Source organism: Cololabis saira, chromosome 15, assembly GCF_033807715.1.
Source record: "Cololabis saira isolate AMF1-May2022 chromosome 15, fColSai1.1, whole genome shotgun sequence".
NCBI lineage: Eukaryota > Metazoa > Chordata > Actinopteri > Beloniformes > Belonidae > Cololabis > Cololabis saira.
In genome coordinates this window covers 5,530,439-5,554,991 of record NC_084601.1, presented here as the reverse complement: position 1 = coordinate 5,554,991, position 24,553 = coordinate 5,530,439, and the positions used below count along the sequence as shown (strand labels likewise).

At 40.4% G+C, this 24,553-nt stretch overlaps 1 protein-coding gene across 1 annotated transcript in view; it reads right to left on the bottom strand.

The window, feature by feature from the left end:
• The window catches only part of ash1l (ash1 (absent, small, or homeotic)-like (Drosophila)), a 52,789-nt gene extending 28,565 nt beyond the window's left edge, over positions 1-24,224 (bottom strand). The window contains exons 1-4 of the mRNA XM_061742229.1: positions 24,088-24,224; positions 22,501-22,630; positions 14,684-15,475; positions 6,453-10,845 (exon numbers count right to left, since the gene is read on the bottom strand). Of these exons, the coding sequence (XP_061598213.1) occupies positions 6,453-10,845; positions 14,684-15,295 (5,005 nt within the window). The 5' untranslated portion in view covers positions 15,296-15,475; positions 22,501-22,630; positions 24,088-24,224. The remainder of the gene's footprint in view (positions 1-6,452; positions 10,846-14,683; positions 15,476-22,500; positions 22,631-24,087) is intronic.
• Between the last annotated feature and the right edge of the window lie 329 nt (positions 24,225-24,553).

The following is a 24,553-nucleotide window of genomic DNA, read 5'->3' as shown; positions in this document are numbered from 1 at the left end:
GGTGGAGGCCAGGAAAACCACATTATTTGGTGGTAGTAGTACAGTAGTGGCATCACTAACAAAAAGAAAGCGAGTGAGTGGCAGCACGTCGTTGCTGCTGTACACGCCGTGAGTGCCACGGACAGATCTGTGGCAGAAATAAAAAAAGAAGTGGTGCGATTTGAAGGTGAAGGCCAAGAGGAGAGTGGCCCGGCCCCGTCAGAGCGACAGGTGGGGGCCGGTGCACAACGGAGCCCACACCGCTGGACACCAGAACAGCCTCCATCCTTGGGACGGCCAGCGTGTGTGGTGTCGTGTTGGAGAGGGAAGGAGACACTGATTTGGTGGAGACCACAGAGGAGAGCGGTAAGTACAGTTTTATCTGTTTATTAATGGGTCAATGACGAATAAGGATTTTCAACAGGTCAATTTTATATTTTATATATTTTTATCAAATAATAAAATAAAGAATATTTATTGCAGTAGTTCAAACATTAAGAATGTTGTGTACACATAAATTCATATCAAAATTTTAAATTAAGTGATTTCAGTGTTTTTTGTCAAGATGAATTGGCACTAGCCTTAAAAAAGGTAATGTGGTGCAACCATGATTCATATTAAAATAAATTAATTTCCTTAACATGTTGACATTTTTTTTTTTTTTTTTTTACAAGTTTTCAGTATTATACAAAAATGGTTGTTTCTTTAATGGTCGCGCCACATGATATTTCATAAAATGGACCTCAGTCAAACTTTGTTTGATATTATGATGGAAATATGAATACAAATGTGTTGCAATCACACTACAAGACATTTTGGAAATCATGCCAGATAGGGCAGAAGATTGATTTAAACATTTAGAGTGATTTCAAAGAGTCATGGTCGGACGGTCGCACCACATGACATTTTGACGCTTAAAACAACAACAAAATCCCAAATAACTAGTATTTTTTATAAAATTCAAGTGAGTCCATATGTGGGATTGGTAGTTCATATATATGGTATTTTTTTATCCATTTAAACCTTTTTTGAATTGAAAAGAAATCAGTTTTTCAGAAAATATAGGTGTCATTGACCCTAATATACATTTCAACAACAACGGGGAAAAGGCACATTGGACTTATTTGTTCTGTCCTCAGTCACTCTCCAGTTGTCGCGGTGGGTGACGAGGAGGTTCCCGGCCCGGCGTGTCCTGCACGGCGGCTGCAGCAGCAGCACCAGAGCGTCCCAAGCGCATGGTGCAGCTGGAAGAGGCCGCGTCCTGACTGACGCTGTGCTTCAAACACAGAGGGACACGATCACACGCTTCATTTCACCCCCTCACCGTCTGCGTCGCCAGTTCCCCGTATCTTCAAAATGTTAGTGAGCTAGGATTAAAGTTTGCGTAGAGATACGCACATTTTCCCGTTAATTTTTTTTAAATAAATCCCAACCTTTGCGTAGAAGATGGCATGCGCATCTTTCAAGCCCTGTTTTGTGCGCAAGCAAGCTTTATAAATGAGGCCCCTGGTCTGTCACCCACTGCTATCCAGCCTCTAAACCAAGAGAGGCTGAGACGGAACCTACCCGGTATTTTCCTCTGATGGTATTCGCTGTGAACGCCCGTAAGAGCAAGCAGCATTGACTGTGTGACCCTCTCTCATAGTACACATCCCTATGTCAGTTCTTCCTGTAGGATCTGAGGAACTCAATGACGGTGCTGCATCCTATGAAACTGTCACCCACTGCTATTTGAGTGATGATAATCATTAACGTGATTAATTTTTTTTATCAAAGAAATTTTAATTTATTAAATCACCTGAGATTATCTTCTTTAGATGTTTCTTGTCATTCCAGCTTCCTGTCATCTCTTTCTACAGTGACTATCATTATTCACGTTATCACACCACACACTCACAATAAACGAAACACGTTGCTTTGTTTTGGACTAAATCCACTTTAAGGCAGAAGTGAAGCGCTAAAACAAATGGATATTTATAGAATCAATGAAAAATCAAAATATACAAACAACAAAAGAAAGACAAAGTCACAAAAGTAAGCCTTTTCTGGGGAAAAAAAATTACATAAATTAGTACACTTCCACTTTAAGCTGCAAGCTGATGGTTGACTCTCAAACTGATGGTTCACAATGTTTTTATTTCTTGGATGTAAATACACTGCAAACACACCGTAAGAGCTATAAAGGAATAAAATAGAGTTAGTCTTTCTACATTCATATAAGTTTCATTTAACTTAAATACAGAACGACTCAGCAGCTCGCTCGCTCGGTAACTTTTATCGTTAAAGTCCAAAGCGCCGGATGTTTACAAGGTCTCGGCGAGACGCCTTCAAAATAAAAGCACTAAATATCGGCCTCCTTAATATATACCAAATAAAATAAAAGCCTGGCTTTAAATAACGTTAATGAGAAAACAAACATAAAAACCCATTTATAGAAATACTCATATTAGAAGGTAATTTACAATTTCCATTATTTTATTTTATTTTTTCGAAAAAAAAAAGTTCATTATTATTATTATTATTATTATTATTATTATTATTACTATTATTATTATTATTATTATCATTATTACTATAAAGAAAATACCACAGTTTTTAATGCCAATCTTGTCATGTTATTTAGTTTTTATCAGCTACACCTTTAGATTGGCCGTGAAAATATTGTCAGACATTAAACCGGTCCGCGGTTCAGAAAAGGTTGGGGACCACTGGTGTCGGTGACTTCACAGGAACGGTTCTGTAGATCTAAACCACTAGCAGTTGCTTGACACCAGGGCTAGTAAATTAATCAAACACAAATCGAAACAGTCATTTAAAACCTATAACCCATGCCCATGTCCGTTATTTGCTTTTTCCCCCGTTATTACAGTCCTAAATGCGTACATGTTTACACTACTATCACCGGTGCTGTGTTTGTATACACGTAACTCCACCCTATCCGGTCTGCAACACGGATAGCTCAGTCATAGAGACAACTGAGCAAGACCTAAGACACATTTTGGATTTAATGAAGATGACACTGAACAAAAAAAAGCCAAATGTAAACTGAACAAAAGATTTTTAAGTAAATAAAAGTAAAATTACAGACTTATTTCAAAACATGCAACATAATCACATTGCATGAGCACACAATCTAATAATCACCACACAGCATTCGTTTACAAGAAATGTAACTTATTACTTCCTACTTTTCAAATGTCACGAGTTAAACTTTACTTTGTCTGCAAGAGGTATGCATTTTTTCTACTTTGTACAGGGTGGTGTTTAAAAACTTGGTTTACAAGGAATGCAAAGTTAGTAATTTTATACTGTTTAAGAGCATTATTCTTACTTTAAAACTAAAATGTCACTGCTACCAAAAAATTCAAGTTATTTTCTAACCAGCCTTATTTCAAATATTTGTTTAATAGAAATGTAGGTTATGTTCTACAATTCAACACTGAAAGTAATTAGCTATTTTAGCAAGATATTTATTTCTTTTTGTTTTTTTTTTTTTTTAAGTATTGCATAATAACCCTAAATAGTTAATGATTAGTAATAATGATTCCTTTAATTCATTTTAAAATCAAAGTCATGTACAATTTCATTAGAAAAATATCCCATTATTGGCAGCTGATCATAGTTCGGATTTTATGCAGCCAAATACTGGATTTAATAAAACTATAAATGTGTGTGCTGGAGCAAATATGTTATGTTGTTAATCTGCCAAAGAAAAAAAAAAAAAAAAAACAACAATTTTGAGCAAAGTTTTTATCTGTTTCCACTTGTACATGCACGTCCTGCGAGCATGGGTAGATGTGAAATATGTTATGACGGTGGCGTAACATGGATAACAAGATATTTTCTGAGCTAAGATACACAGATTCAGATCTGTTTTGTTCTGAAATTGCATTTTTTTTTAAAACAGACTAGCACTGAAGGACCCTTAGTTAATGTCATTGGTTTGGCACTCTACAATCAATGTATTATGCATCAACCCCTCCCCGTCTCCCTTCTCCTTCCAGTGTGACAGCTGCCAGACAGGTAGCCTGCTATCTTGACATCTCTCACTCTCAGAGATCAGCTAGTCAAAGTCCAGATAACTAACAAGTAGGATCTTTTCAACCCACAAAATATCAACACAAGCATATAACTTAATGGGTTCACAAATTAGCAATAGAAAGAAATGTTCATGAGACTTTTTATTTGACTGCACGCCGTGTCTTCCCTGTCAAGATGCCGCCCTCGGCAGCTGCCCACGTCACCCGTACTTAAATCTGCCCCCGAGGCCTATGGCATGAATTCAACTAGACAGGTAGGAGTAAATTTACCTTTCGATCCTCTGCCTGGCGAGCTCGTTTATGTGCCCTGTCTCTGCAGAGAAGAGCAGTATCTGTCACTTTAACAAGGACTGGTCTGTCAGTATTCCCGTCACCGTGGCACTGAAACTGAACACTCATGGTACTGTGTTTGGCTTCAGCCGATTTGTGGTGCAGTGAAACAAACTTCCCACTGTCAAAGCCAGCCTTCTCCTGATAATCAGAACAATTAAATGGGTCAACTACAGGCGCTTCAGTTCAGCTAAGTAACGGTGAGGTAACCAGGGCTAGTGCAGAGGAGAAACGTGATGATAAGACTTGTTAATACAATAATCCCTCTCTTTTTTCCCACTGATCTTTATGGAAGAGTATTAGGGCCATGCGTGGGAAAAAATATTTGAGAGGGGAAGATTTTTTTTTATTGTGCACTTCGAGAAAAAAGTCGAAGTGTCGAGATTAATGTTGAAATACAATTTTGAGAAAAAAGTCAAAATGTTGAGAAAAAAGTCGAAATGTTGAGGAAAAAAAAGTCGAAATTTTGACTTTATTCTTGAAATTGTATTTCAATATTATTCTAGACATTTTGACTTTTTTCTCGAATTTGTACTTCAATATTATTCTAGACATTTCGACTTTTTTTCCTCGACATTTCAACTTTTTTCTCAACATTTCGACTTTTTTCTCGAAGTGCACAATAAAAAAAAATCTTCCCCTCTCAAATATTTTTTCTCCTGCATGGCCCTAATACTCTTCCGTAGATCTTTGATCTCTTCAATCTATGCTTGCAATAAACATAAACAGGGGGTCCGTGAAAAACATGCCTGTGCCGTCACATCTGAGCTTCTTCAAAAAAAACAAGGATGGCTGTGACTTTGTGGCGAAAAAATGTGAAGTACAACATCATTTTCTTGTCAACCTACTTTTAGGCTTTACATTTGACTGAACAATCATATCTTACCTAACATCAAAACCAAAAACCATTATTCAGTGCCTCATGTCCATGTTAGTACTTGTTTGTTTAATGGATCATTAATCAAACTAGGTGGCAGGACTGTGCGTAAAAAAAAAAAAAAAAGTAAGTAGTAATACATATGGCAAACTCCTGAAACGGCTTTCAAATGTTTGTTAACTAACTAAATATATGCAGAGGGTGTGTAAAACATCTTACATGGGGACTTTTAATCATTTTAATAAGTGGCCCTCATCACCTAACTTTTCTTTTGGAATAGCAGAAAGCTGAGAAAGACAAATTTCTTTGCGTTATTTGTTCTAGATAACATATGTATGGATGGTCCCAGTGGGAACTACTGCACAATCTGAACATTTTTAATGAAATACTTATATACAAATGTGTGGAGATCCTGCAAAATTGTATACCCTAATTACAGCAACACATGACAATGTTTGAAACAATTATCGCCCAAATACACAAGCCAGAACTACATATTAGACCTGATAAAGTCTACATAATTCTAGTTTCATCATAGCTGTTCCAAGCCATAAAACTCAGACATTTACCAATCAGACAGATAATTCATAATGCAACAGAAGTACTTCTCGAAGGTGAATTTGAAACAACACTGACTCTAGTAAACTTTAAACCTTTAAAAACAGAAACCAATTTGTGCCAAATTATTCTTTGTACTGCAAAGTTTATTAAAAAGGTACAAATGTGTGGGTTACATGAAGCTAGGGATTCAGTGCAGTTAATTAAATGTCTACAGGACTGTCTCAGAAAATTAGAATATTGTGATTTTCTGTAATGCAATTACAAAAACAAAAACGTCATACATTCTGGATTCATTACAAATCAACTGAAATATTGCAAGCCTTTTATTATTTTAATATTGCTGATCATGGCTTACAGTTTAAGAAAACTCAAATATCCTATCTCAAAAAAATAGAATATTCTGGGAATCTTAATCTTAAACTGTAAACCATGATCAGTAATATTAAAATAATAAAAGGCTTGCAATATTTCAGTTGATTTGTAATGAATCCTGAATGTATGACATTTTAGTTTTTTTTTTTTTAAATTGCATTACAGAAAATAAAGAACTTTATCACAATATTCTAATTTTCTGAGAAGGTCCTGTAAGTTAAAAAAAAAAGAAAAAAAAAGACAAACCATTGCCATAGGTGTACACTGTTTCTTATAATTTAAATTGGACTTACCTGACTCTCTCCTCTCAGACGACGTTGAGCGGTCCTTCCTCATCAGACGATCCATGTGGGAGAAGTTGGAACTCTCTGTAACTACGTCATTCTTTCTGTTTCTGCCTCCCTTCATGGAAGTGCGGGTCATAGCGGAGGCAAAAAGATTTGGAGAACTGTGAGCTTCTACTTCCTCTGTGGGAGTGAGAGGCTCGTCGTCCTCACTGTCGGAGCAGCCTGTTGGGTCTTCCACCCGTCCGTCTGAGAAAGAGCCCTGGCCAGGAACCACTTGACTCTGTGAAATCGTAGAGTAGTCTGCGTCGGAGCTGCCTATCCTGAACCAGGATTCGACTGAGTGATGTCCTTTTGAGGTGTTCGCCAGTGTTAGCCTAGATGGTCCTAGACAGGACATGGAACTGTCTTTACGCTTGTACCTTTCTGCGGACGACGATGAGGAAGATGAGGGGGAGTTGGCGGAGGTGGCGGCCGCTTGCTTGCTAGTCGTGGTGCTGGAGGCGTCTCTTCCGAAGCGGCACCTCTGTAAAGACTCTGCCATTCCCAAGCCGCCAACTCGCTCTCCTTTACCTGATGCACCTTTGTCAGAGATCCCTGCATTGGTTCGGCTTCCTGACCCACTCCTCGCCGCCTCTTCCCTGTCTTCCTCGGAGCAGCGCTCTCTGTGTTTGTGTCTGTGTTTGTGTTTATGGTGCCAGTTAAAAGACAGCTCAGAAGACATGGGAGGGAAGAGGACAGGGGACCTTCCTCCTCCCAGGTACTCCTGCCTAATCAGCTTATGCTTTTTCTTGTGAAACTTCGAGGGGTTCAGTAGGAGATGAGATGGATGGTGATGGTGCAAGTAAGATGTTGGGGGAGGAGGAGGGGGGAAGGAAGGTGAGTGGTGAGAGTGGTGGGATGGGGCGGTGTGAGGGGACTGGTGGTGTGCGTGAGGATAAAGAGCACTTGCTGGAGGAAAACCTCGATAATAGCCCAACCCCAGAGGACCAGATGAGTAAGGAACACCATAGGAGGGGTGATAGAAACCTCCACTTGAGAGTGGGAATCCAAGCCCGGGTACAAATGGAACCTCAGACATCGACTCTCTGAGTTTGGGAGGCCGTCCCCGTTTCTTTTTCATGTCCGGTTTACGGACAAAGTGCAACGGGTCACAAGAGTAAGCAGGATGGGAGTAAAACCTTCCAAAATTAACCCTGAATATTGTCGGCAGGAGGTCCCTGTGAACATAGTGATGAGGAGGAGGGCCAGCTGTTCCTCCTATTCCAGCGCTGGCTCTGCTCCCCACGCCCGGTATTCTGCTTGTTCCTGGTGCTATGCCTATCCCGCTGCTCAGCCGGCGCCCAGAGGAACGGTGCGTTATCCGTATTTCGCTTAGCATTACGATAATTTCATCCAACTCGGCGAGAAAATCGGGATCGAGCCGCCGAGACCGAAGCTGCAAGTACTTCTTCTTTCGTTTTCTCTTCTGTCTCTTTAGCTTGTCGTAGCCAGGACATCCGTGATTACGACGTTTACACTTGTGCTTGTGTTTCTCCTTGTGGCCCATTAGGGAAGAGGCGGGGGCTGCCGGGTGAGGCCGCCGGTGATCCGGTGATAACCTCGTTCCGTGGGGTGATGGAGAAGGTGAGGGACGCTCCATCAGCACGGCGGAGTGTCGACGCCTGCCTCTGGAATTAAGGCCCATCCCTGGAGTCACTGCTGAAGCTATGACGCTGGGCATCAATAATCCACTGCCCATCCCGGGTGGCATCCCCATTCCACCCACGCCACCTGTCCCTCCAGCTTTCTCACCACGGTCCGATGTGCTGTTGTTGTCTGTTCCTATACCGCTGTCACTGGGCACGGTCTCCTCGCTGTGTGACTCACTAACTGGTGACGGAGTGGCTTCTTTTAGCTCACTGAGGGGCGCGGGGGAGGTGGGATGGAGTGGCCTGGGAGGAGAAAGCTTATGATAAGGGTAATGCTGCCTATAATGATTGTGATGATGAGGGTATCCACGGCAAGAGGACTTTTTATGGGAAGCTACCGTGCCCATAGAGGATGACAAAGAACCCAGCATTTTATTAGGGGCAGAAAAGGTTGGGGTGGGAAAGGAGAATGTGTGGTGGCTATGGTGGGAGTTGGAATAGTGAGAGCTACCTGCAAAGTGCACTGAGCCTGGTTCCACAAAGCTGGCGTCACTGATGGGACTGTGGCCTCCGCTCGATTGTGAGAGGGAGGGAGAAGGAAAGAGTTCTGAAGACAAAAGCTGATGCTGCTGCTGAGACTGTGATTGGTGGTGATGGAGAGGGGAAGTTGTGTTGGGAGATAGGAAGGGTTCTGGTGACGTTCCAGCTGTGTTAGAAGCTAATTTTGGTTTACGGCCTCTCCTCTTACCCATGTATATTGTTCCCTTTTTACTTACATTTATTTGTGGCCCTAGTTTCCCCCCAAAAGTAGCAGCCAAAGATGATAACGACTGATTTGTAGCTTCCGCAGAAGCAACTACACCACTAGTGGTGCTTTTAGGGGGGTCTTCTGGTCTTGGACCCAATAAGATCTGACTCAGAATGCGCTTCCGCTTGACACTTTTCATCTTGTTGATCTTACCAATAATGGTTTTCATGATAAGCTGTCCGTTTCCTTTGGTGCGGAAACGTTTGTCTCCCATGTCTCCCGCTTCTGGGGCCAGTGTGGGAGGCTGACCCTCTTGGGGTAAGGTAGGAGGAAGGCGTTTGGGGCGTCCACGTTTTCTAGGCATAGGTTTGGGAGGATTTAAGTCGACCTCTGGGTGAAGAACAGGTGGGTCCTGCTCTTCTTTGGACTTCAGCATAGACGAGTAGACCTTGGAGGGGGGAAGCTTATGAGAGGGGTGCCCATGGATTGGGGCGTCAAGCCTTGGCATTTTAGACTTTGGTCTTCCTCTTTTTTTAGGCTGCGGTGGGAAGAACTGCGACATTGGGTTTTGTGGCACGACATTTGGTCTGATCTTGTTTGGGTTGGGGGGCCGGCCTACAGGCCGTTTGACTGGTGGTGATGGAATATCCAAACTGGATGATAAAGGCATAGTGATTTTGTTCTCCCTGAAGGGGCTGTCCTGGCCTGCTCTTTGAATGTGTGTTTTGTTCATTATGCGAGTCCAACGGGGTTTCCTTCCCCTGCGTTTTTTAAGGGGTTTGCTGTCCTGCTCTGCGGGTGAATCTATAGATGAATCAGGAGAATTATCTCTAAGAGGAGTTTGTGGGCCTTCGTCATCATCAATCTCCGATGTAGAAGGTTCTCTTTGCCTAACAGCCTCAGGAGGACTACTAATCCGACCAGATTGACTAAAATCCCGGTTGGGACTGCGCTTACTTGGGCTACAGCTCTTCCCCTTCTCAACATGAAGTGACTGAGCACTTGGTCCCTTCTCTTTCCCCTCTTGCCTTCCTGTTGCTGTCGAAGGAGGGCACTTAGGGAAGTCTCTGTGGCCGTCCATGTCCTGTTCCCTCTCCCCTGCACTATTTTCCTCCGTGAGAGCAGGGGGCTCTCGTGCATGATGCCCTTGTGAGGGAACAGGGGAGCTCAGGTAACTCACTGCGCTCAATGTCCTCTGTTCAGCGGAGTTACAGGGAGAAGTTGAAACCGGACAACATGAAGAAGATGCGTGTGGTAAACTGTGAGTAGGACGTGACTGTGGCTTAGAAATACTACCGTTGGTGTTGTCGTTGTTGCTTTCCTTAGACATGGCTGACAGGCGGTTATTGCCGTAGGTAAATGCAGAGCTGACGCTGAGACTGCTGTTGTTGGCATTAATGCTGTTGCCACTGCTGCTACTTGTTTTTCCAGCCCCATCAGAGTCCTCCTTCCTCGGTGGTGTCCGGCAGGGTGAATTGTCTGGGCCACCGTCTTTGCTCCTAGAACCGTACGGCCGACCAGGCGGTCTTGACACAGGAGGCGGAGGAGAAAGGTGCACCATTCTTGAATACGTGTTTCTATTTGCCATGGCCCTGTCCCGTTGCTTGGCTGTGGGTGCCATAAAGCCCGAGCTGGGGAGAGGAGTAGGAGGATCCGTTTTTGTGGGTTTGGTTGGCTTAAAGGTTTTTGATGGTGGGCAGGTTGCTATAAGTTGGGCCAATTTCTCAGTGACCGTGGGCGCTCCCCAACTTTGGGCACCTCTGTCCTTGTCTTTCTGAGCTTCTGTGCAATAGGTGTATTGAGCAGGCTTAACACTTTCAAATGTAGGCTCTTTTGATGCAGGCAATGGAGAGGAAGGTGAAGATGTACGAGGGTTGGTTTGCGGAGTTGGTGTTTTCTTCCCAGAAGAATGTGTTTTGTTCTCTGGCGGAGGGCGGTGAAGGTTAAGGGGTCTCTCGGACGTAGCGGAGGCTGCTTTTGTCTCTGATTTTGAATCTGATTTGGAATCCATCTTTGTTGGACCCTGTATTGAAAGAAATCAAAAAAGAATTATTAAATAAAACAATAAGCAATTACAATAAGTTATAGGCGCCAACTTAAGGTTTAAAATACAAAATCATTGTTCCAGTATTGATAGGCATATGTGAAAAGAAGTTAAATGATGTAATCTATTGACCATATGAGGGAGGGAAGGGGAGAGGGGTGTGTTGTTGTATTTATTTATATTTACTTATTTAATTTAATTTTTTTTTTCTTATTTTATTTTATATTTTCTCTCTTATTATTATTATTTATTTATTTTTGTTTAATTATTGTTATGAAAAGTTAAAAAAGGGGGGAAATATTGATAATTACATTGTTGTTATAAATCTTTTTTTTTTTATTGCCCTCAATAAAGATATTTATACAAAAAAAATAAAATACAAAAAACATTAAACAAGAATTTGGAAATGATGTGCCAGATTTCACCTCCCACCCACGTACAGTCACAATTAAAACACAAGTACAATAACAGAAGAAGAAAAATGCTATTTTTTTACAGACAAGACATGAGCATAATACAAATATATATCAAGTATGACACAAGTCATAACACCAATAACCTTTTGAGAGGGTGTAACTCACAAATTCAGTGCTAAGGTGATCCATTTTAATAAGTCCAAAACATGCCCTGGCACTTGAATAATTAGCCCCCCTATTATGATTAACAGGTAATCCTTTAAAACATGTTAAGTCTGAAACAGAGCAGACCATTTATCATGCTGTGACGGTGACTTAAATAAATAATAAAAGTCGATACGCAACCAACGTTGCAAATATTAACAATTTATCAGTGCAATCATTCAGGAATACACAAAAACTTGCAGAAAGAGATGACAGGACCCTGGAATGACAAGGAACTCGAGCTGTTCTCTCACAACAAGGCAGACATTTCTCTGCAGATTGGTGACACAGAAGCAGTCATCTACAGTAAAATGGAAAGAGCTGACAACATTAGGGACATGCACTACAGGAACAGGTCACTAAGTCAGCGCTACCGACTCTTCCAAGGCAGTTTTACAAGTTTCATCCAAGTATAACACTGAGTGGTTTCTGTCTCAGCCTCTGCTGAGTCAGAGGGAAGGCAGTTGGACGTATTTTGATACGTGTAGCTGCATATTAGTCAGAACCGTTTGCAAAGACCAGCAGCTCTCATGATTCCTTTTAGATAAAGAATGAAGCAAGCAACAGGTGACAGGAGCGGCCAGATGAGTGAAGTTCTTAAGTATCCCATTCAGAACAAACAAGTCTGAGTTTAAAGTTTAAGACTTGGCTTATTCTAAAACAAATAATAAGCATATACATAAGAATTAAAGTGTAACTAAAGCTTTATTCTCAAGATAAGCTGCATGTTTCCATTTAAGATACTAAAAAAAACAGTTGTGCTGCTACCTTTAGCTGCAACAAACTACAGACAACTGTGGACAAACTTAATAGAAGTTAGCAGCTTTTACAACATTGGAAGTCGCAAAAACAAACCACTTCCAGGCAACAGAAGAAACTGCGTTTGTTTTGGAAACTTATTTATAGGAAAACTATTCACATGGCTACACTGTGGATCTGTCTGCGCTTGAGGAGAACTCTTTGGGGGGGCATTGAGGCAACATTGCCTTCAGGGAATGCAAGAAGCTCATCCAACACAGAGCAGCCAGATGAGTGAAGTTCTTAAGTATCCCCTGCAGCGCCATACCACAACTATGCAGAACAAATTCAAAATTGATTTTCATTTTTCCATAAACTTTAAACCTGAATTAATCGATCAAATCGATGTATTGTTCAGGCCCTGTCTTACTGATGGTTAACCTTATTTTAACAGTATTAAAAAGGTTCCACCAGTTGATACGTTCACTTTAACTCTGTTGCCGTTAATGTAGACATACAGGACTGTCTCAGAAAATTTGAATATTGTGATTTTCTGTAATGCAATTACAAAAACGTCATACATTCTGGATTCATTACAAAGCAACTGACATATTGCAAGCCTTTTATTATTTTAATATTGCTGATCATGGCTTACAGCTTAAGAAAACTCAAATATCCTATCTCAAAAAAATTAGAATATTCTGGGAATCTTAATCTTAAACTGTAAGCCATAATCAGCAATATTAAAATAATAAAAGGCTTGCAATATTTCAGTTGATTTGTAATGAATCCAGAATGTATGACATTTTTGTTTTTTTAATTGCATTACAGAAAATAAAGAACTTTATCACAATATTCCAATTTTCTGAGACAGTCCTGTAGTTTTTGTTTCTATTTAGGCTCAGTTTTAGCTGCAACATTTTATTTAAATTGATTTGAGAAAGATTCCATTGTATTTGGAATTTGCTGTACAATTATTATTATTATTATTATATATAATTAATATTATTTTTTGTAACAAATAACAGTTTACTGTACTTATTTTGCATAATTTGGGTACGTTTAGCCCAGGAAATGACTGATGCCCTGAATCTCTTCCCCAGGGGGAGGTATACAACTCATTGATTGAACAATGGTCTCCGATCACATTTCAGAGACTGAAAAAGTTGTGATCACTGCATCCCTAGTCTGTCTGAATGGATACTCGTTTTTCTCTCCTACTGTGTTACAAAAGTACACGTTTTGTGTCTGAAAGCCGCACAAATATGTGTTATATAAATTGAAAACGAGTATTTGTATTTATACTTTAAAAATTAGGAGTCACAAATTAGATTTTTCACTAAAATTCTGCTTCACTTGCAATCCTGGGATGGGGGAGGGTAGGGAGGGCTAGTCACTGGGGTCAGGCTGGGGACAGAGAGGGAGAACTAGTATGAGGGGTCATGCAGGAAGGTGGGGGGCATGGCTAAGCAGGGCCAGAGGATAGAGACAGACAGAGGGACGTGGGAGGGGGCTGTCACCATGAATAGAAATAGGCCAACTGAGAACACAAAGAAAACTAAAGAACAATTTATGCCCCACTCTTTATCTGAGCAATAACACAGCGATTACTAGAGCAGCTTTGCTGTGGATCACTGACTGATCATATTTAAAATAGTTTTGTTAATATACTGTTTATAAATGTTAGTTTTGACAAAGTCTAAACCAGGGGTTGGCAACCCAAAATGTTGAAAGAGCCATATTGGATCAAAAACGAAAAAAAACAAATATGTCTGGAGCCACAAAACATTAAGTCTTGTATAAGCCGTAGAATGAAGGCAACACATGCTGCATGTAGCTATATTAGTTATAACTGGGGGAAGATTTTTTTTTTCATTATGCACTTCGAGAAAAAAGTCAAAATGTTGAGAAAAAGTCGAAATTTCAAGAAAAAAGTCAAAATGTCGAGATTAATGTTAAAGTACAATCTTGAGAAAAATGTTGAAATGTCGAGAAAAACATTGAAATGTCGAGAAAAACGTTGAAATGTCGAGAAAAACGTTGAAACGTCGAGATTAATGTTGAAGTACAAATGTTGAGAAAAAAGTTGAAATGTCGAGAAAAATGTCAAAATGTCGAGCAAAACGTTGAAATGTCGAGAAAAAAAGTAAAAATTATGAGAAAAAAGGCAAAATTTCGAGAGAAGTCAAAATGTCTAGATTAAAAAGGAAACGAAAAAGGAAGAAAGAGAAAAAAAAACGAAAAAAAGGGAAAAAGAAGAAAAGAGAAAAAAAGGAAAAAGGAGAAAAAAGGAAAAAAAAGAAGAAAAAAAGAAAAAAAAGAAAAAAAAAGATCAAACATTTTTGAAAAAGCTCCAGGGAGCCACTAGGGCGGCGCTAAAGAGCCGCAGGTTGCCGACCCCTGATCTAAATCCAGTGCTGAAACAAAATACACAAACTGACAATACAAGCCATCCTTACTTTTTTTGCTGAGGCACTCCCATTGACTTGAGAAGGTGACGGGATGTTGGTGCTGCTGGGAGTAGCGGTGGGAGAAGGGGATGGAGGAGCTTTAGCAGAGAGGGCTGAGGAGGAAGAGGAGGCTGGTGGTCTGTTCGCACAAGGACTCTTTTCCTTTTCTTTTTCACGGCCCTGTGAAGGACTCTGGCTCTGACTGTGACTGTGCAGCCCATCACCTGTAGCTCCTGCACGGTTCCCACGACCGCCACCTCCTCCTCGACTCGTGTGCCTAACGGTGGCCCTGAAAGCTGGCCGGCACACATAATTCTCCAAGCTCTTCGGAGGCTTCTTCATGCGTTTTGTCTGAAAGCCGATCTTAAGCTTGACATTGCCCTCAGACAGACTGCTCTCTTTGATTGAGAAATGGGATTGGTCGCTGCTGGCACCGCCCGCTCCACCTGAACCTCCAGCACCGGCAGGGCCAGCAGCGGCTCGCTCTTTTTCTCTTTCCCGCTTCTTTTCATCCTCTTCGTCTTTCTTCCCACCCACTCCCTCCTTTTCCCGATCCCCTGTGGGAGCTCCAGAGAGAAGAGGAGGTGAAGGTGAAGTTCTCCCCTGAATCTTCTGATCCATCAGAGCTTCAGGGGGTATGGGTGTTTATGTGGGAGTGGAAATTGTGGGAGCAGGTATAGTTTGTGTGTGGAGTTGGGATAGGGGTGGGCAGGGAAAGGGGGAAGGAGGATAACGGTGAGGGTGAAGCTCTCCTCGTTATGAAGTGACACCTCTCTCCAGCCCTCTTTCTCCGTCCTTCAACTGTAGGTGAAAAAAAACAGGTACAGCAGTGCAAAATGATTAAATATGAGGCCAAAAAACAATGCAACACTCAACATAATCAAAATTAGAGGTCACCCGATTTATGAAACACTGCAGTACATTTCTTATTTCATTGCGAGTGACAAACGGTATTATTTTTTTTGTTACGTTTTGCAGTGGTGTCAGGCTACGGCCCTTCAGGTCCTTCTCACTCAGCAACACAACCCCCTAAAGGCTCATTCATGCTCTTTCTACGTCTGTTTCAAGTGTTGTCACGCGTCGCAGCTGTCCTCAAACTTCCAGGTGTCTTTGACGTTGTCCATTCATTCACTAGCGGGCAGCTCACAGTTCAGAGTTTAATATAGAGCATATTTACATTGACTGATTTTCCAAACCAATCATGACTATCTTCTTCTTTTTTTTATATTTTGGTGTAATAAAATTAAATTCAGAACCATCAAATATATTTTTAATCCTACATTCACAGTGCAAAAAGAGAGTATTTAATTCTTGCAAGTAATCAGGGACTTTTGTCCTTTCAGTTGACTCTCCCAGAAAGTTCAGTTGTATTATTCCATATGGGATCATTTTTTGTAAGGTGTTTAGCAAGTAATGAAAAGTTGCATAAGATTTCTATAAATGTTTTATCTAATAGTGCACAGCAAATAAGAAATATATAAGGCAGAAAAAAAAAATACAAATATATTAAACTAAATGAAATACACGGAGAGACAACAGCAGCTCATCAGCTGCATCACCACTCTTTTTTCCTCCTTGTTTTGTTGTGTGCACGTACAAATTTGTCCCATTTACACCTCCATTTGTCTTTCACCACCCTTGGATTCACTCCCAGGTCACAAGCAATCTCCTCCCAGCTATTATTATTTAATAGCTGCTTGTCCCCATGCCCAGCCAGCGTGATGTCATAGATATGGCTGCAGTTGCAGACACACTCACACAGCCGCTCTTCAAAAGCTCCTGCAATGTCTACATTTGTTGTTGTTGTTGTTGTTCCTGTTCCTCCTGTTTTTCTCTGGTTTGTTCCTTTTGCTGGTCCCCTGTTACATATACTGCTCAACATTGCCCCCGGTTTCTGGTGCTATTGCACCGTTTGCAGCGTGAAGCGATGGATCCGTGAGGGCCTTGACAACAGACCAAATTACGTGCATAATTGACAGAGGAGCAAGGTGAAAGGATCAGTCTGTCTGCACGTCCATCTTCTGCATCAAGCATGAATGAGCCTTAAGGCAACAATAAAGTTCTGAGCTGACACTACACTTTTTACTAAGTTTTATGAAGTTGTCAACAGATATAAAGCGGTCAGGGGTGTATGCACTCACTGGCAACTTTATCAGGTACATTTCATAAAAGTGGTCCGCATCACCACATATTGTTAGGTGAACCATTGTTCACCTAAAAAAAAACATTTAAGTATGAAGCAGAATAACAGTTTTCACTCTGCATGAAACAGTTTTGTGTAAACTTCATGTAAATGATGCTGGAGAATGAAGCAGCATCTTCCCTCTACTTGCAGACTGAGATTACAAAGAGGAGGAGATGACAGAGTGACTGATCTGGACTCAGTAACAATTTACTTTAGCCACTTTATATTTGTTTCCAGATATAAGATTGAGTTTATATGGTGACTTTACTGCTGTAAACATGCTGTTGCAGTTCAAGAAACTAAATGTATTTTTTTAGGGTGGTGGAAATAAATCTCTTGGAGATAAAAAAAAATAAAAATAAAAATAATCCCAAGAAGGACAAAGAGAGAAGGAAAAAATGGATCCAATAGGGGCATCCGTGAAATAATGGATGTGAAAATAATGTGGAAAAATAGTTTTAAGTTTATGTTCATGTGGATTATTACCCATGTATGGGTAATTATGTTATGTAAATGTTTTGCAAATACTTGGTTAGGTTAATCAAACAATATATACAGGACTGTCTCAGAAAATTAGAATATTGTGATTTTCTGTAATGCAATTACAAAAACAAAAATGTCATACATTCTGGATTCATTACAAATCAACTGAAATATTGCAAGCCTTTTATTATTTTAATATTGCTGATCATGGCTTACAGCTTAAGAAAACTCAAATATCCTATCTCAAAATAGAATATTCTGGGAATCTTAATCTTAAACTGTAAACCATAATCAGCAATATTAAAATAATAAAATGCTTGCAATATTTCAGTTGATTTGTAATGAATCCAGAATGTATGACTTTTTTTTTTTTTTTTTTTTTTTTTTTAAAATTGTATTACAGAAAATAAAGAACTTTATCACAATATTCAAATTTTCTGAGACAGTCCTGTATGCTGCAATATTGTATGAAGAGAGGAAAAAAGAAAAATCGGCGTACCCAAGAGAAACAAATAAAAATACCAGCCTGATCCTGATTCCATCCTAATTCTGTGACAAAATAACTAAACAGATCTATAATGCTGCATCCAATAAAAATCTGTGTCTGTCGACCTCTTATCAAAATACTTCACACTTTTAAGCAGTGTCCTACAACTTTTTTATGATATGCACTCTTCTCGGCAAACAACATGTAACATTTTCAGAGCCAGGGTTTTTCTACCCCACAGATACAAGGGGCTCTGAATTGTCCAACTGTGATTAACAAATCCCACATGGTCTAGAGCCAATAGTTAATCCCACAGCATTGCCACATCCTAACCGTTGCAGGATCAAATGCCAAATGAGCAGTCACTTGAGCATCAGTGTAGCTGTGTTAGTGGTAAACTGCTCCTACCCTGAGTAAGCACAACAACAGAGACCAAAATGCTTCTTAATTGTACTCTGTGGAGGAAATCCCAATTCAATGAAGTTTTCTGCAGCTCCTCGTGGCCACTAAGTGATTTAATGCAGATTTGCCCCCAGCAGGTGCTTTCTCTTAGTGAAGTCGTTTCGAGGCAATTCAGATCTGTGACCTCAGCACATTGAGTCCTCTGGGACTAGACAAACGATCCGGCTGCTTTTCCTCTGCCAACAACATTAGAAAGCAAGTGAATGAGCATCAGAATGCCAGCACTTTTCCTGCAGCAACATTTTAGTGGGAGAGCTACTTAATGAAGCTTTGCAAAAGCCACACAAGCCGTCGTGTCCTTAAAGCATCAGAACCAGAGGAACAAAAAGAAATCTTCTCTAAGTATAGCCTCGCAAGATGTTTGTTTAGGATTATGAATACTAAAGCATACAGTATAAATGATTTTGTTCAACCGTCCAGTAACCTCCTTTCTATGCCTGCTTTAATTACTCTGTTTTGGCTCGTGGTTTAGGAGTAATCCTTGCTACACACACCAAAAACAAAACAAAAAAAACCTCACCCCTCACTGTTTTATACAACACTCCATCAATCTCTGTGCTCCTCTGATTTTCTTTCTGTTCCCTTCTTCATATTTTGAAAACTTAGAATGAAATAGTAACAGCACGCAAACTAGATTCACTGTGTTCCCTCTTTAATCAAAACCACATTTCACCCATCACCCCCCCTACTCTGTTCCCTGCATTCTCCTTGAACACAGTGACAAATATACCCCTCATTCTTGCATAGACACTGTTTCTTACTCACTGATTCTTGCGTCGGTTTCAATAATAGAAGAGCTAATTCTAACAGCCTGGGAACAACTATGCCCAAAACAAACCATCGTAATCCAGTAATACACAAAGCCTTCGCAGGCCAAATCTGAACTCTTTACGTGCACTGATTTTAATCTGTCATTCTACAAACATCCTCACACCGAAGAACTGTACATTGAGTCTAGTGCATCTTGTTATTTTGTTTGTTTTGTATATTTGCTATACAATGCAACATTAACCCATGAGGGAAGATTGATGACTTTGTGACCCTTACTTCTTCAAAAGAAGAAAAAGAAAATGTAAACACTGGGTATTTATGATCCCACGTCAAGACCAAGAATAGTATAAGAGAGAGTGCCCCAGTGTGACAAACTGTTGGCAATACTGGAACCATTTATTATATATATATATATTTGAATAAATAAAAAAACACTATCATTGTCTGAAATATAATTACCCATATACTATTGACATTGACTGCGTTTACATGCAGTCAATAACCTTTTTAAAACCCGAATATTAGCAATAACCCGGTTTTGCACGGCCATGTAAACACCAATAACCCCTTTGAATAACCTGAATTTGCTCATATTCCGGTTTTTAAAAACCCGAATCTGACCCCTGGGTTACTCCTTTTAAAACCTGAATATTGGGTCATGTAAACGCCAAACAGAATATCCCCATCAAACGGAACATGAATTTGTTTTCTGCACATGCTCTGTTCACAAGGAATCCTGGTCTTTTGAGTCCAGGAAGTTCTTATAAACACGGAGAAACCAAGACCAGGAGGAGACTAATCACTTCATAAATGTAATGAAGGATATGAACATTTCTGCATTTGTAGATGGTAGAAAGTACGGGGATAGAAGATTTACAAGAAGGTGAGAGAAAAGTTGCGCGAAGCAGCATTTGTTTTGAATTTAGATACAAGAAGAAGAAGCGGAAATTACGGTAATTGCGTCATGATGTTCTCCGCGCGTTGCTGGTTTGATCTAGATATCCTGAATGATTAATTACCATGTAAATGTAATATTCTGAATGTCTCAGTAACCGGAATATTAGCAATAACCCGAATTTTGACTGCATTTAAACGTAGTCATTGTATATCATCAGGTTCTTAGTTCTAGGAACCAAAGTAAATCAATGAGTCAGATGTAATTTTGGATAATGATATTTGCCAGGGTGTTGTCTCTTGGCAATCAAGCAACACTCAAAAGCCATTTGACAGATACATGAAGGAAATAAATGAAAATAAACTTCTTCCAAAAACTTTGATACTAAAACAAAGCTTTGGAACCAGTCTATACATATGGCTGACATTATATGCCACAAAGGAACGACAGACATTACACATAGACTTGTTTCCAAGTAACTTAACACTAAAATGACAACCAGACTACCACCTAATTTGAGACTGACAGACCAGTAAGGACAGTAAAGCACAGACTGTAACTTTCAAGTTTGCCGTTAAGGTACTTTTGAATTTAAGACGTGATGACTGCACAACCGTCATTTCATTTTCAGACATACTGCACTATTTTACTAAAGCAATAACAACAGTACTGCACTTTGAGACTGATATTAGTCACTGTGTCTGCTGAATCTCCAGGGCAATCCCCTGAATAAAACAGAAACAACTGTATATAAGAAAAATACAAATACTAGAAAATCCACAATGAATAGCCAGTCAGGCCAACAAGCAAAAACAGCAGAGCGTGGAAAGACGTAGTAAACAACTTCCCTTGCCCCCTCCCATTTCTTTCCTCCCCTCACCCCCACCCACTCTTTCACTCCCTCCTCACTTTTGCACACGTTGTTCATAACTGCTGATTTCCCTTTGGCCATAGCAAGAGTATCCAACCCCCCCCACCCACATCATTCACATGAGAGCTGGCGTTTGGCCCGAGAGCTCTCTTGTCATTTCCATGGGCATTAGTGCAGAGCCGTGCTCGGGGGAGGAACCGGGCACATTCCTCTACTACTACCACTGATGTCAATCATAGAAAAGCAGTGCGGCTATTGAACCACAACAGATAACTAAATTATGGGCTGCAATGTTTAAAACGGATAGAAAGAGGTGTGCTGCGTGGATTATAGTCTAAACCAGTGGTCTTCAAAACCTGGTCCTAGTCGAGACCCCCTGACCTGCAGGTTTTAGATGTTTCCCTGCTTCAGACTTAAAAACAGCTTTTTCCCCAAAGCCATAACCGCCCTGAATAAAACGTAAATGTCTTCATTACTGTTTTTTTTACCGTGCAATACTTCTATCTGTGCAATATTCCACTACATGTGTAACTAAATACTATCATCTGTAAATAGAATATCAGATGCACATATTCAAATGCACCTTAACCTTTTTTATATTATTTATATTATTTATATTTCTTATATTCCTTATTGTTTGCACTAATGTTTCTTATTGCACTTTAAAACCTCATATTGTACATTTCTGTTTATACATTTTATTCTATCTCTTATTTTATCTCTTATATATTTGTTTGTTTTTATATTTTTATTGTATTGCACCAATCATCACAACAAATTCCTTGTGTGTGTTAACAAACTTGGCAATAAACCCTTTTCTGATTCTGATTCTGATTCTGATTATTTGTCTTGCACTGGAGAGGTGATGATGCTTTCAATCTCACTGTACCCAGGTACATTGACAATAAAGTATTATTCTATTATTCTATTCAGCACACCCTGATACAAATGACTTTGTCATTAACAGACTTGTGCAGACCTGATGACGAACATTAATTAGAATAAGGTGTGATGATGTAAGGAAACATCTAAAACATGCAGGACCAGGGTTGAAGAATCCTGGTCTAAACGGCAAAAAACCGAGATCAGAATGACAGGTGTCAGTCAGACCTCCAGCGTGCAAACGTGCTGCAGAAGCGAGGGTAATAAATTATGTGTTTATAAGACAACGCAAGCATAACACGTGGCTTCAATTTCCCGCATCGCATGCAAAAAAAGCGAAGGACCGAACAAGCAAAACATTATCTGCATTGGGTTTCCTGTACAGTCAACACGGCCCTCGTGGGAACAGCTCGTCAATCTGCGGACCGATCGCCCATGATTTTCAAAGCACTTAAGGCTGATTTATGGTTCCGCGTTACACATACGCAGAGCCTACGCCGTAGGGTACGCGGCGTACGTTACGCGTCGCCGCGTACCCTACGGCGTCGATTTAACGCAGAACCATAATTCAGGCTTTACTCGCTGTTAAATCAAGCCCATGACACCTCGGGCTCAGTTTAAAGAAAACAACCGCATCACAGTCATGATCCTGCAGCGTTTTCAAAGCGTCCATGCATAAATGATGTATAAATTATAACTATAAAACGTCGTCTCTTTGAAAATCTGCTAAACTGACAAAACAGGACAAGGCAGCAAAACACAGCAAATTTAAGATTAACATTCAACTCACCTCTGAAATTGTGCAGAAACGGTGGCGATCACATTATTTGGCTCGGTGTCCTGCCCTCGTGTGTATCAACGTGGTGGCCACATCTTTTTAGTTTTTTGTTTTGTTTTTCTGTTTTAAAAACGTCCAACAGCTGAAATTTCAAAAAGCCAAAAAACACACAGTCAGAGCTGAATTTCAGCATATAAATCCATCCATGTGCCAACTAACAGCAACCAAAAAGTTAACACATCACCCCTCGTGCTTTAACTACAACTCGGGGTGTCGCTAGTGTCGTTAGGAAGTGCCAACGAGGTAAATAAACTCTGGCTGCAAAAACTGAAACCCAAATCCCCCCTATATACACCATTTGACGACCTAGTAAAATTAATTGCTGGTTTCTCAACCAGAAAGTTGCGCTGGTAAAAGCTGGAGTGCAAACATGCAAAAGCATCCCCCAAATCACTGCATATTCTACAATGCTTATGGATTTAATTCACCTACAAGCCATCTATGGTATTCTTCGCCTTAAAGAATATAACTACTCCTTTAATGCGTGTACAATATATCAGGTGGTCTCAGGTTTGAATCCCAGACTAACTCAACTCATCCCAATCTCTGTTCCCCATCAAAACTAGACATAAACACCTTATTATAGGAGGAAAAAACGTAAATTTGTGGGAACAAGCATGAGTGTTGTGTGTAGAGGAGTTGAATGACAGCCTTAAAAAGTCTCAGTCCATCTCCATATTCAAACAATTAACAATTGTTAAGCTCATATATATTTAAATGTACACTCCGGGATCACAAAATGTTTCATGTTAAGTGTTTGAAATGTGATATGTTGTATGTAAGTGGTAGTCTAGTATAATGTGCATGTTGTATTGTTTAGTGTGTATTAAGTGCAAGTATGTATTTCTGTCTACTACCATAAGCTTTTGAGACCAATTCACATGTGTGAGTGTGAATAAATCAAAAAATCAAATCAAATCTAATCAAACCAGATCACTAAAGTGTTGGTTTGATCACTTTATGATAGAGATCCACCTTATATTACGAGGGGTTGTGTTTATTCTCCAACATGCTTGCAGGAACCAGCAATAGTCCAGGAATAGACAGCCATCTCTGTCCATCTATCAGCAGTCTCTAAGGACAATCTGGGCTAAATTCACCCCCCATCGGCAGGAACTTACACTAATATACAAGCAGAATAACTCAGAAACATTATGCACTAGTCAGACCAGGCACAGGGACGTGCCCCAGCCCTGGGAGAGTGATCCTAATCCTGCATCCCATTCTCGTGCTCCTCCAGCAGCAGCCACGGCGGCTAACGATGCCCTAGCAGTGGAGCTACAGCACAAAAACACCCAGCGGGGGGTTAAACACACACACCACGTTAAACAAGGCTGGAAATCACGCAGAAAAAAATATATTCCAGTGGTAGAAAGAGCAGATGCTCCGTGGAGGTTATTAAAAAAAAAAATAAAAAAAAAATAAAAAAAAACACGAACTGTCAACAAAATGGCGGCTGCGTTGAATCAACAGAGACCCGAAATGGATCTCCCTCTTATTTCTCCTTCTTCGCAGTTTGAGAAAGCGGTTAATCCTTACAGCAAAATGGTGTTGGTGATATCTCCCCGGGACGCTTTAGAGAGCCACAGAGCGTGTCGGTTAGCTGGGCTCGGAGGAGTCGCGGGCCTCTCTCGGTGAGCGGGCCTCCATGTCTCTCTGCTCGGCTACTGTGTCAGTGCAGGGGGGGCGGGGGAGAGACGGGGAGCAGTTCATGGGTATAGGGGGATTTATGGTTCTGCGTTACGTCGACGCAGAGCCTACGGTGTAGGGTACGCGGCGACGCGCACCTTACGCCGTAGTCTACGCCGTCGTTGTAACGCTGAACCATATTCAGGGTTAAGTTTGACTATCCGGTATGAACATTGCAGATATCTGCAACTGCATTTTTTTTTACGACTAGTAATCACTGCAAAAACTCAAAATCTTAACAACAATATTTGTCTTATTTCTAGTTAAAATGTCTAATTTTAGTAATAAAATCTAATTACACACTAATTACACAACA